Source organism: Equus quagga, chromosome 10 (genome assembly GCF_021613505.1).
Source record: "Equus quagga isolate Etosha38 chromosome 10, UCLA_HA_Equagga_1.0, whole genome shotgun sequence".
NCBI lineage: Eukaryota > Metazoa > Chordata > Mammalia > Perissodactyla > Equidae > Equus > Equus quagga.
In genome coordinates this window covers 115,914,511-115,927,406 of record NC_060276.1, presented here as the reverse complement: position 1 = coordinate 115,927,406, position 12,896 = coordinate 115,914,511, and the positions used below count along the sequence as shown (strand labels likewise).

The 12,896-nt window shown below is 45.1% G+C and overlaps 1 protein-coding gene across 1 annotated transcript in view; it reads left to right on the top strand.

The window, feature by feature from the left end:
* Positions 1-11,551, top strand: part of WWC3 (WWC family member 3) — a gene marked incomplete at its 5' end in the record, with an annotated part of 117,181 nt that extends 105,630 nt beyond the window's left edge. The window contains 5 exons of the mRNA XM_046672906.1: positions 1,770-1,934; positions 4,154-4,246; positions 5,977-6,204; positions 6,703-6,830; positions 8,752-11,551. Coding sequence (XP_046528862.1) covers positions 1,770-1,934; positions 4,154-4,246; positions 5,977-6,204; positions 6,703-6,830; positions 8,752-8,818 — 681 coding nt within the window. The remainder of the gene's footprint in view (positions 1-1,769; positions 1,935-4,153; positions 4,247-5,976; positions 6,205-6,702; positions 6,831-8,751) is intronic.
* Between the last annotated feature and the right edge of the window lie 1,345 nt (positions 11,552-12,896).

Here is a 12,896-nt window from a genome sequence, read left to right as displayed (position 1 = left end):
AACAGATTAGTGGCTACCAGGGGAAAGGTGGGGTGGGGGGTGGGCACAAAGGGTGAAGTGGTGCACCTACAACACGAATGACAAACATTAATGTACAACTGAAATTTCACAAGATTGTAACCTATCATTAACTCAATAAAAATTAAAAAAAAAAAAGATTGGCCCTGAGCTAACATCTGTTGCCAGTCTTCTTTTTTCTCTTCTTCTTCTCCCTGGAGCTCCCCAGTACATAGTTGTATATTGTAGTTGTAGGTCCTTCTATTTCTACTGTGTGGGATGCCGCCTCAGCGTGGCCTGATGAGCTGTGCCATGTCTGCACCCAGGATCCGAACTGGTGAAACCCTGGGCCACTGAAGCGGAATGCACAAACTTAACCACTCGGCCACAGGGTCGGCCCCTGTTATGTGTTTTTTTTTTTACAATAAAGAGGAGAGAGAGGTCATGGAAGCCTCACCAAGAAGGCGATTTTTGAGTAGAAGCCGTAAGGAAAAAGGCTTGGGGGCCTTGCACAGCCTGGGACGAGCGAGCATTCCCGGAGCTGCAAGTGGAGGCCGGGGGTGGGCGGCTGGCAAGAGAACCATGTCGAGAGCGGCATGGGTGGGGGAGTGAGAGCTGAGGACAGAAAGAGTGAAGGAGCTAGTCATGTAAGGCCCATTCAGGACTTTTGATTTTCTCTGAAATGCTTGGGAAACTGGTGGATGGTTTTGAGCCCAGGGATGACATGATCTGACTTAAAGGCTTTTTGTTGATTTTTTTTTCTAAAATAATTTTTTGCCATGAAATTCACATAAAGTGAAACGAGCCATTTCAGAGTGAACAGTTGAGGGGCGTTTAGTGCGTTCACAGTGTTGTACAGCCACCACCTCTGTCTAGTTCCTGCACGTTCCTGTCACCGCAGAGTAAAACCCTCACCCCGAGCAGTCACTCCCCATCCCCTCTCCCCGAGCCCCTGCAGCCACCGGTCTGCTTTCTCTCTCTATGGCTTTGCCTATTTCGGATGTTTCGTGTAAATGGAATCAAACAGTACGTGGCCTTTTGTGACTGGCTTCTTTCATTCAGCATGATGTTTCCAAGGTTCATCCACGTTGTAGTGTGTGTCAGTTCTTCACTCCATTTCATGGCTAAGGAGTATTCCCTTGCATTGGTGTGCCACATTTTTATTATTCTTCCATCTGTACATGGACATGTGGGCTGTTTCCACCTTTTGGCTGTTGGAATAATGCTGCTGTGAACGTTGGTGTGCACGTATTTGTCTGAACACCTGTTTTCAATTCTCTTGGGTATATGCCTAGAAGTGGGGTTGCCAGGTCTAACTTCAGTTTTACCAGGATCTGCCTGGTTGCTGTGTTGAGAAGACATTAAAGGGGGAAGGAGGTGTGGAACTGAGGAGACTAGGGAGAAGCCTACTGCACTAATCGGGTATGCGATGATGTTAACCAGATGGAGGGCTGGCGACAGGTGGTCAAAACATGCTTCATCTCCACCATGGAGCCAGCAGGATTTGATCTTGGACAAGATATGGGGAGTGGGAAAGAGAGCAGAATCCAGGATGACAGGAAAATGTTTTTCATGTAAACAAATGGAGAATAGAGATCCTTGTAAGAGGTGGAGGCGTGCGTGTAGGGGAGGAAACATCAGAAATTCAGTTTTGGACATGTTAAGTGTGAAATGCCACTTAGAACTCCAGGAGGAGAAGGCAAGGACGGTTCACATGAAGTTTATTGCTTATGTTCTAGAAAAAGTCATGGTAATAATGAACTACTATCTAGGTTGATAAGGAAACCAACACAGAAGATCTCTTCCCAGAAGAAGTAGCAAGTCTTCCGAAGGAGAGGCCAAGCCGGAGGGCCCGCGGGTCGCCATTCGTTCGGAGCAGCACAATTGTCCGGTCGCAGACTTTCTCACCCGGAGCACGAAGCCAGTATGTTTGCAGAGTAAGTTGGAATTCCTTTGCCACCCGTCTGGAGTGTTTTCTTTTTTTTCCCCTTTGTTGTGTTCTATTTTTTACTATTTATACCAAAAGACGTATGTGTTTCCATAAATAATACAAGAAATGAGTGTTATGCACGTGTGGATATGAAATCGGTGTGGTTTCATCTCCCCCCTCACCCCGTGCATGTCTGACTCTGGATTTACTCAGGATTCTAAGCTATTTCTCCCCAGATCTTCAGTGTTCTACAGGCATACCTCGTTTTATTGTGCTTCGCAGATACTGTATTTTTTATAAGACCCCCCACCAGCAAAAAGATTATGACTCACTCTAGGCTCAGATGATGGTTAGCGTTTTTTAGTAATCAATTATTTTTTAATTACTGTATGTACTTTGCTTTTTTAGGCATAATGCTATTGCATACTTAATAGACTACGGTATAGTGTAAACATAACTTTTACATGCACTGGGAAACCAAAAAACTCGTGCAATCACTTTATTGTGGTGGTCTGGCACCGAACGTGCAATATCTCTCAGGTCTGCCTGTGTGTGCAGCAACTTGTGCTCGGGAAGCTGAGTGGATCAGTTCTACATCAGGCTAAGGAATAACAAGTTGGAACAGGGAATATCCTGAATTGGGTTGAGAGTGAGAAGTCGGGTCACTGAGTGGTTGGTTAGAAGTCCTGAAGTGTAGCTCTGTCAGTGGTCCCAGGGAAGAAAGCAGCCTTGAAGACTCGAGGTGCTGAGGCAGTGGGTTCTGACTCCCCGACATGTAATTTCGCACCCCGAGGGTGATGGCAGAAGATGCTGCGTGGTTCTCAATCTTGGCCACACCTTGCAGTCAAATCACATTGGGGAGCTTCACAAAATGCTGGTGCCTGGGTTCCACCCCTAAGATTCATCACTGGTCATGAGTGGGCCTGGACATCAGAGTTTTGGGATGCTTCCAGATGATTCTAATGTTGAGAACTGTATAGCTCATTGCCTGCATGGCTCACCTTAGTCTCCGGCCCCTCCAGAGGTCAAGCTGATGGCCCGGGGCCCCCACCGTAAATCACATCATTAGCAGAGACCATGTGGCCTGGCCCAAGGTCCCCAGGTAAACAAAGACACTTAGGACATTCCGGGAGCTTACAGGTCACTTCCCAGGAGCTGGGCAAGGACCAAACCTTTCTTGGGGCAAAGTTAATCCTTTAATCCCAGTCAAGGCTGCCCTGGGTAGCACAGGGTCAGGCCCAGGCACTCCCACCCCATCAGGCTGCAACCCTGTGTGGCCGATGCTTAACTGAACACCTCGAGGTGCTAGATCCAGGGCTGTCCTCACATCCCTTCCTTATTCTAGACTCTTACCAAACCACCGCGGAGCAGACTCAAGGCTGCTTAGTGAATAGAAGGATAGGATGGTAAAGGAGGAAGTCCTTCACTTCCCCAGACAAGGGGGTCCAGCTGCTGTGCTGTGTTCTGTGCCCTGCATAAAAGCATGCGTTTACTGGCGACGCTTTTAGAGGCCTCTTTGTACATGTGTTGATAGTGATCAGGGGAGCATGTAAACTGCTGTGCCATGGTATTTCCGAAGTATTTCAGGTCAATTGGCATGGAAAGTAAGGCCACGAAGGCAAGGAGTTTGGCTTTCACACAGATACACGTTGATCCTGAAGTGAGAACCCGCACCAAATGTCATGAAGAACGCATTATTTCTTTTTGTTTTTAAAAGCAGACCTTTTCCCCTGCCCAGCAGAGTGGGTGTCAGTGGTACTGGCTTGTCCTGCTGCCAGGAACGAGTCCCTGTTTTTGGAAAGCCATTTTTTCCCACCTCCTGCCAAGCCAGAAATAGAGCAAATGAGAATGATTGCTAACAAGTGAAAAATTGCCGAGGACAGTGGTGGCTTTCCTGAGCGTCACACGTATTATCAGGTCGCAGTTGGTATTGACAGGGATTGTGTTGACTCGGTTAGCTTGGGAACGTCACATGGTTTGGTTGATGGACTTGAAGGAGGGTGTGGGGTGGGTTGGTTGGTTGGTTTTGTTTTTGTTTGTCTGTTGGTTTACTTGAAGCTCTTGTGTTTTAACTGAAACAGGAAGTCTTGGGGTCAAAGCCCTGAAAGTCCTCAGGGTGTTTGAGTACCTGTAAGGAGAAGGCAGTGAGCCAGTCCAGGGGACACAGGGGGAATGAACACTGCCTTTCTGAGAACGTGCTTCTGAACATCATTCTTTTTGGTGCAGCTTTATCGCAGTGACAGTGACAGTTCAACACTGCCCCGGAAGTCCCCATTTGTCCGAAATACTTTGGAAAGACGAACCCTTCGCTATAAGCAGGTGGGTGCCACATAAACTAATATGCAGCGCATACTTACCCTGGGAGTTGTTTTTATAACCCTTAAAAGGTAATATTTTAGGCAATATTAGTTAGAAGGTAATATATTTATTTCCTTGTTAGGTATGAATTTTAAAAGCATATATAATGTCAAATGTTACAAATATTTCTTAATTTCCTAAGATAATGTCATGATCTAAGATAATTCATGGATCTTTACATTTAAAAATATAATAAATTAATAAAATACGTAATAATAAGCAATCGACCATTCTGCGTGAGAGATTTGTTTTCTTTTCCGACAGGAATATGTATAGTTCAGAAGATTTGTTTGTCAACGTAGAGTTCTTCTATATAGGACCGTTCTAGGTTTTCATTTCCTTTACCCACCACGTGTTTTTTCCACGTCACACCAATTTACAAAGTTTTGCTGCTTTTAGTTTGTAAGCTAGTGGTTCCTAGTCTTTTCCAAGAAAGGATTCTTTTAAAGGTAAAAGATCCCCGATTTCCATGCGGCAGTTGTATTGAGAGTAGCTGCCAACTGAGAATGATAAGAAAAGACGTAATACAGCTGCAGAAGTGTTTCTCAGTAGCAACACCGTTGACGTTATGGACGGTGCACTGGAGCAGGTTGAGCTGCGTGCCTGGCCTTGACCCACTAGTTGCCAGTAGTACCCTCTCCCCCGAGTTGTGACAGCCACAAATGTCTCCAGACGTTGCCAGCTGTCCCCTGGGGGGCCGTCACCCGTGGCTGAGAACCACTGAGCTCTGCTGTGCATTCAGCAGTGCTTCTCAATGAATGCGTATCTAAGTCACATCATATATTTGCATTTAAATTCTGTGTATGTGCAAAATAGTGTTATGTGTGTGTAAAAAGGATAGAGTTATTCAGCCCACTGAACGCACTGATGTGCTGATGGGTTTGTGATTTTGTTGCAGTAACTGCCCTTCCCTTGGTTGTCTGCCTTTGAGTGGGAAGTACTGCTCCCAACTCCACGTGCAAATTCTTTTCTCATCTTAAGACTTTTCTTACCACAGCAGATTTGCTTACTTGAGGCTTATATAGGGAGCCTGCGTGTGTTTGTGTGCACGTGAATGGGTGTGGAGGTATAATTTTTTAAACAAAAATCACTCATATAGTTGATGACATGCTTTTTCCCCCTTATACAGTGGGTCATTTAAGATTTTCCATGCCAATATATTTTCAGCTTTTTACAATGGCTGCATTTTATGCTGGCCTTGTAATTTATTTAGTCAGTTTCCTCTCGGTATATACTTAGGTTTTTTTCTGTTATAAATCTTAATTGGATCACTTTTGCACATCATCAGTTGTGCCTTTCAAATGCAAGTCAAAATGAAATTTCAGAACCAAAGAAAATGCACATTTTTTGGCTTTCGATATGTATTGTCAAATAGTACTTCAGAAGATTATGCCCATTTTTGATGCCGCCAGTCCCGTATGAGAGGGGTCTATTTCTCCATACATAGGTTGTCATTAAAACAATTTTCTGTCACTAACTTGATATTGAACTGGAGTTTTAAATTAATCTAGTTCCAATCTATGTTTTTTTTTTTTCAACGTTGGGCCATGTGTAGAGAAACACCTCTCCAATAACTGTGCTTCACCTGTCTTCCATTAATTGTGGAAGAACCTTCTAGAAGGCCTAAGCTGGCTGGCCAAATGGCACCGTATGCCTAGTTAGTGTGTGCTCACAGCTGCTGTCTCCTGCAGTCCTGTAGGTCCTCCGTGGCCGAGCTCATGGCCCGCACCTCCCTGGACCTGGAGCTGGATCTCCAGGCGTCACGAACGCGGCAGAGGCAGCTGAACGAGGAGATCTGCACTCTTCGAGAACTGAGGCAGCGGTTAGAGGACGCCCAGCTCCGAGGCCAGACCGACCTCCCTCACTGGGTGCTGCGGGATGAGCGATTCCGGAGTCTGCTGAAGGAAGCAGAGAGGCAGGTAAGAGGCCCGGGCCCTGCTTCAGGGTCCCTTTGGCTTCTCAGGCCTGCCTGGTCACAGTCATTGCCCTTTGCTCCACTTGTACTTGGATTCTGAATAAGCATTTCAGATGATAAAACTGTAATTTAAATGATCCAAGTGCTCATCTCAAGGAGCTGGGCTTCTTCCTCCATGCCAGGCGCCTGGTGTCCGTGGTGGCACCAACACACATCTCGAGGCTTTGCAGTTGCCGGGCATGGGGGGCGGCTGGAGGAGGGGTCCCCGGGCCCTCCTGCCAGCATTCCCATTCCTTACTGCCCGCTTCGTGGTGGGATGTTCTGTGTTCCCTGTCTGTGAGGCATGACCCTGGTCACCCTGAGAAGCTCCTTTGAAGATTCCCTGGGGGGAGTGAATGGAGTGGGCCTCCCCGCTGGGTCCCCAGAGCTGCGAGTGGCTTCGTTCATTCTCCTTTAAAATGAGAAGTAAAAACATCTTGTTCATCCAATGTTGCTTTTCCAGACAAGACAGACCAAACTTGACTTCCATCAAGAACAGGCAGCTGAGAAGATGCTGAAGAAGGCCTCCAAAGGGGTCTGCCAGCTGCGCGGGCAGAACCACAAAGAGCCCATCCAGGTGCAGACCTTCAGGTAGGGAGAGAGGGAAGCCACCTGCCGGCTTGCTTTCTTTTTACTAGGATTCCTTATCGTTATAAAAATGTGAGTAAGTATTGAAACAAAACCACAGGAAGTGGAGAACAAAACAAGAATCTCCGCTGCTGTTATCATTTTGACGTTGCCCTATCTTTTTTTCCTAGGCACTGTTTTTTCCCAAAGTGCAACTTGTAATCTTAATGTAGGTTCAATTTTGCATTTCCTTTTTTTTTAATTAAAATATCCTGTTTTGCCACATAATCTGTTACCTTTTTTAGCTATAAAGTCTCATCTAATAGATAGAATTTACCTAACTACTCTATTTTATAACCTGCTTCTTTCCAAGTGTTTTCTGCTGTAGACAACGCAGTGACTTAACACACACACACACACACACACACACACAAACACAAACACATATCACCTTTGCCTTTTTAGTTACCTTTTGATTGAAGCGTACTGTACACACAGGGAAATGTGCACGTCTGTACTGTCACCAACTCGACATGGCGAGAATCCAACATGATGTGCAATTTCAGCTTTTCCACCCCCGAGTGACCACCATCTGGAATTTGAATAGCATAGATTAGTTTTTCCTGGCTTTGCTTCTTATATGAGGAGAATTACATAGTTATATCTATATTCTTTTCTGTCTGACTTTTTAAAAAGTTGAGGTGAAATTCACATCGCATAAAATTAGCCATTTTAAAGTGAACAATTCCATGGCATTTAGTACAGTCACAATGTTGTGCAACCACCACCTCTATCTATTTTCAAAACATTTCCATCACCCCAAAAGGAAACCCCATACCCATTAAGCGTCACTCTGCATTCCACCCACCCCCAGCCCCTGGCAACCGCCAGTCTGCCTTCTGTCTCTACCACGTTGCCGATACCCGACATTTCATCTAAGTGGAGTCATCAGTATGTGGTCTTTTGTGTCTGGCTTCTTTCAGTCAGCGTAATGTTTTTGAGGTTCCTCCACATTGTAGTGTGTGTCAGAATTTCATTCCTTTTTATGGCTGAATAATATGTGCCTGACTTTTAGCCTTAATTGTTTTATACCCTGAATTTTCATGTCCATATCATAAAAGAATAAAACACTATAACATCTTCCTTCAATTATGATTTAGAACTCCTTAATTTATATAGGTTTACATTTCATTCATTTATTAATAAAGCAAATATTTACTGAGCATCTGCTGTGTACCGGGCACTGTTCTAGGCACTGGAGACAGACAAACCCTTGCCCTCGTGAGACTTCATAACTTCTGTTAAAATTTAGAGAATCTGGGGCTGGCCCCCTGGCTGAGTGGTTAAGTTTGTACACTCCGCTTCAGCAGCCTAGGGTTTCACCAGTTCGGATCCTGGGCATGGACATGACACCACACATAGGGCCATGTTAAGGTGGTGTCTCACATGCCACAATTAGAAGGACCCACAACTAAAATATACAACTATGTACTGGGGGGATTTGGGGAGAAAAAGCAGAAAAAAAAATTTAGAGAATCTATGGGGCCAGCCTGGTGGTGTAGTGGTTAAGGTCCCATGCTCTGCTTCTGTGACCCAGGGTTCACGGGTTCGGATCCTGGGCACAGACCTACACTCTGCTCGTCAAGCCATGCTGTGGCAGCATCCCAAATACAAAATAGAGGAAGATTGCCACGGATGTTAGCTCAGTGACAGTCTTCCTCAAGGGAAAAAAACGGAAGATTGGCAACAGATGTTAACTCAGGGCCAATCTTGCCTCACCAAGAAAAAAAAAATTTAGAGAATCTGTATACAAACAGATGTGTTGTTGGGGATTGAAATTCAATTGGTTCTATGAGTAAGAAAAGCTTTCATTGATATGAGAGCCCCCTGCCAGGTTTCAGTGCATTTATATCAGCTTCTAACCTGTCATTCTTTCCAATCCCAGGGAGAAGATAGCATTTTTTACAAGACCAAGGATTAGCATACCTCCTCTGCCCGCCGACGATGTTTGATGTCATGCTTTGTACACATGAAGTATTTATCTGCCTGTTTTATTTTCATGAAGTTCTTAGACTAGCTAAATTTGTCTTTAAAATATTTGTGCAAAGCTATTAATATACACATTTTGTAAAAAAAAAAAAACACACATCTATCTATACATATCTATTTTATAATAGTGACGGCAACAGGGCTTGGTTTTCCCTTGTTGTGAAATTGACATCTCTGAAGACAGGTTATTTTATAAAAGATCAACTATCATGTTAAGAGTGTACAGTTTTTATGCTGTTTTATTTGACTAAAAGGCTGGAAGACAGAAACGAAGTGAGTTCAGGCAAATTCACTGTATTGTAATTTATTTATAGTACTTTTTTCCTTGAAGGAAAATACTGACTTTAAGATGTATTTTAAGACTGAAATTTTCTTCTTCAGTATTTGTCATGCAGTAGAATGGAACTTTGGGGCTGGTTTTGTTTCTGACACCCGAAATGCAAACACTCTGTGCTAAGTTCGTCACTCATATCAGTTCCTCCTGCATGCATTTATCACGTATATTGTACACGTTCACACTCTTTGAGTCCCGTTGAGCTACCATCTGCAGTGGTTTAGTCATAGTTCACGTGCTGTGTGTGCATCACAGAGGTCAGCCTCCCGTGTGGACCATGCACTGAGCGTCTCTCATTTCTGTGTTGTCTTATCCTGCATCTTGCTGTGCTCGCCATGAGTCTGAAGCAGGCCACAGAGCCCCTGGCCTCCTGGGCTTTCACCAGCCTGTCCATGGTGACTGCCCACACTGCCCACCTTCACCAGACCACAGGTGGCCCCACCTTTGAGTCCGCGCCATCTGATCATGACCCACAGGGAAGGTGGCAGTGGAACTCCTGCTCTCCTCCTCTGTCCTGAAGGAAGGCGGAAGAGGACCAGGAACGTGCATTTGCAGCGAACCAGTGTGTCCGCTGATGGATATAGCAGTACGACATAGCCATGATAACCTTTGAAGGCGCTTTATTGTCCAAGGAAGCATATGTGGGTAACTAGAATTACCCTGCGAGTCACTTACAGGAGAGCATTTGATTTAAATCAGAATGCCCCTCCCATACTGGCGTCTACCCAATATTAAGAAATCTTAGAAGTAGTTCATGAGAAAAAAAATTTTATGTAATAAAAATATACCATTATTCTTTTAAAATGCCAAATGATATAAATATTTGCCTAATACGTATTTATTATATATGAAATGCACTCTCCTTTATGAAGCCTTGGAGAAGTAAATGAGGTGGTCACACGAAATATAAAAGAAAACAACTCGCTCTTCTAGATCTTTCTGCCCCTCCTTTGGAAATTCCCCCCCTTTAATCAGCATCCCTCTTCTCATTAGTCCATAACCCTCCCCCTTGCATAACCTGCCTTCCCTTTTACATTTATTCAAAATGAATTTTGTAGAAGCCTTTCATTGACACGCGACCTGTCACAGACAATGGAATTTGTCAGTGGTGGTAAGACTGAAAACTTTATGCTTTTGCACTGTTGTTATCTCTTGCTATGTATTTCTGCTTCTAGTCTTGCTGTTGTTTTTGTAATTTCTCTGTATACATACCCACAACAGAGGTGGAGACACACAAACACCGGTCCTTGCTGGAAACGCACCGTGGCAGGCAGCATGGCTGAGCCATGGGGATACTGGCAGGCCCTCTCTCTGCCACAGCTGTTGCAGCGTCACACTCCAAGGAAGCAGTGTCTGCATTGGCCCGGGCTGTGCGGAGGGCGCATGTCTCGTCTCAGGCGTACGGCCCACAGCAGGTGGGAGAGGCCCCTGGACACAGTGACTGGTGCTGCTTGTCAGCAGCTGCCGCCTGATGCTCCCTGAATGGGTTGCTGGCTTGAGGCAGCTCTTCTGCCAACCTCTGTTCAGTAGCGATGTGGGGAGAACCCACTGTGCCAACACAGAAAGGCCTGAAATGAGGGTTTGCAAATAGAGTTCGCTGCCCAGTGTATACAGATTTCTGCTTGGAGTGCTCCCCGACCCCAGGGTTTACAAAAATCGTCCCTTTGCCCCACCAGAAGCAAATGCAGCCCCTGGACAGTGCAGCTCCAAGGAGCGCTTGTGTTGCCACCTTTCCAATTTGCTTCTCCTGCCTCCCTGCGTGTGTCTGCTGTGGCCCCTGAACGGGACTGTAGTAAGCAAGGAAAGAAAAGCCAGACAAATTACGGAGGCAGAGGTGATGGCTTCTGTGCTGCTCGCCGTCCATACCGGCAAGGGCACGGGGATAGCGACAGAGGCCACCAAGCAGGCAGGAGGACACGAAACACCCTCATTGGCCTCTCATTCATGACTTGGTTTTGCTGCTTCTGACTAGTTAAGACTGCCGCCCCCCGGAAAATATCCTACACATCAGAAAAGTGAAGTCCTATCGTCTTAAGGGGTGTTTCCATCCTACATTTTAATTTGTCTGTAGCCGTGCCTCGTGATGAGAAAACTCTGCCATCTTTTGTCAGCAATTTTAGTCCAGGGACGGTCCGAAATCTGCCACCAGGGTTCTTTAGGAACAGTGCACCGAGTAAAAGGGAATTTGGTCTTCACTTCATCTGATCACTGAATTGTCACCGCCCAAATGAGTAAGCTTCTGTTGTGGGAATAAGTTATAATCAGTATTCATCTCTGTTTTTGTCACTTCTTCTCTCTGTCATTTTTATTGTTTGAAAGTATTTCTTCTATAAAATTAAACTAACTTGCCTTAAGAACAGAATGGAAATGTGTGGTTCTTTTTAAAAAAATGTAATTAGACTTAAATATGTAATGCATATAATTTTTTCAACATAAAAATGGAGGCATAAAAATAGAAGAGTCAATGGGCCGGCCCCGTGGCCGAGTAGTTAAGTTCACATGCTCTGCTTCGTGGCCCAGGATTTCGCCGGTTCGGATTCTGGGTGCAGACATGGCACCGCTCGTCAAGCCATGCTGACGTGGCGTCCCACATGCCACAACTAGAAGGACCCACAACTAAAAATACACAACTATGTACCGGGGGGGGGGGCACTTTGGGGAGAAAAAGCAGAAAAAAAAAATAGAATAGTCAAATGAACACACATGCAGGCCCCCTGCCCCCACCCTCCCCAGCTTCAACATGGATCAGCTGTGGCTCGTCTTGTTCCCGCTGCACCTCCACCTGTCTCCCCTCCTGAGTTTGGAAGCAAATCCCATACACCTCGGTTCAGCTATAAATATTTCAGGATGTATTGCTGAAAGTGAAAAATCAACATATATGCAGTATCCTTATCACATCTTAACATTTCATAACTCCTTCATGTCATTAAATATCCAGGGTTCACCTTTCTAATTGTCTCATGTCATCCATTTGTTTAACTGAACAGAATCCAAATATCCATTTATTGGGATTTTTTCCTCTCTCTGTTTTTTTTTGGTGACAGCTTTCTTGAGAGAGAATTCACATATCATGCAATTCACCTGTTTAAAGGAGGTAACGCTGGTGTGTAATGTATTCAGAGTTGTGCAAATATCACTACAACCAATTTTAGAGCATTTTCGTCACCCCAGAAAGAAACCCTCTACCCTTTGTTGCCCTCAATTCTCCCCTCCACCTGGCCCCTGGCTATCACTAATCTGCTTTCTGTCTCTATGGCTTTGCCTGTGCTGGACATTTTACATGAACGGAATCATGCACTACGTGGCCTTTTGCGTCTGGCTTCTTTCACTCCGCATAATGTTTTCCAGATTCATCCACGTTGTAGTGTGTGTCAGTTCTTCATTCCTTTTTATTACTGAGCACTATCCCACTGTGTGGACAGACCACGTTTTGTTTATCCATTCATCAGCTGATGGACATTTGGGTTGCTTCCACTTTTTGGCTCTTGTGAGTAATGCTGCTGTGGCCATTCATGTTCAAGTTTTTGTGCGGATGTGTTTTCATTTCTCTTGCGTATGTACCTAAACGTGGAACTGCTGAGTCATGTGGCAGTTCTCTGTTTAACCTTTAGAGGAACTGCCAGACCGTTTTCCAAAGCACCTACGCTATTTTACGTTCCCGCCAGCAGTGTATGAGGGTTCCAGTTTGTCCACGTCCTGGCCAACAC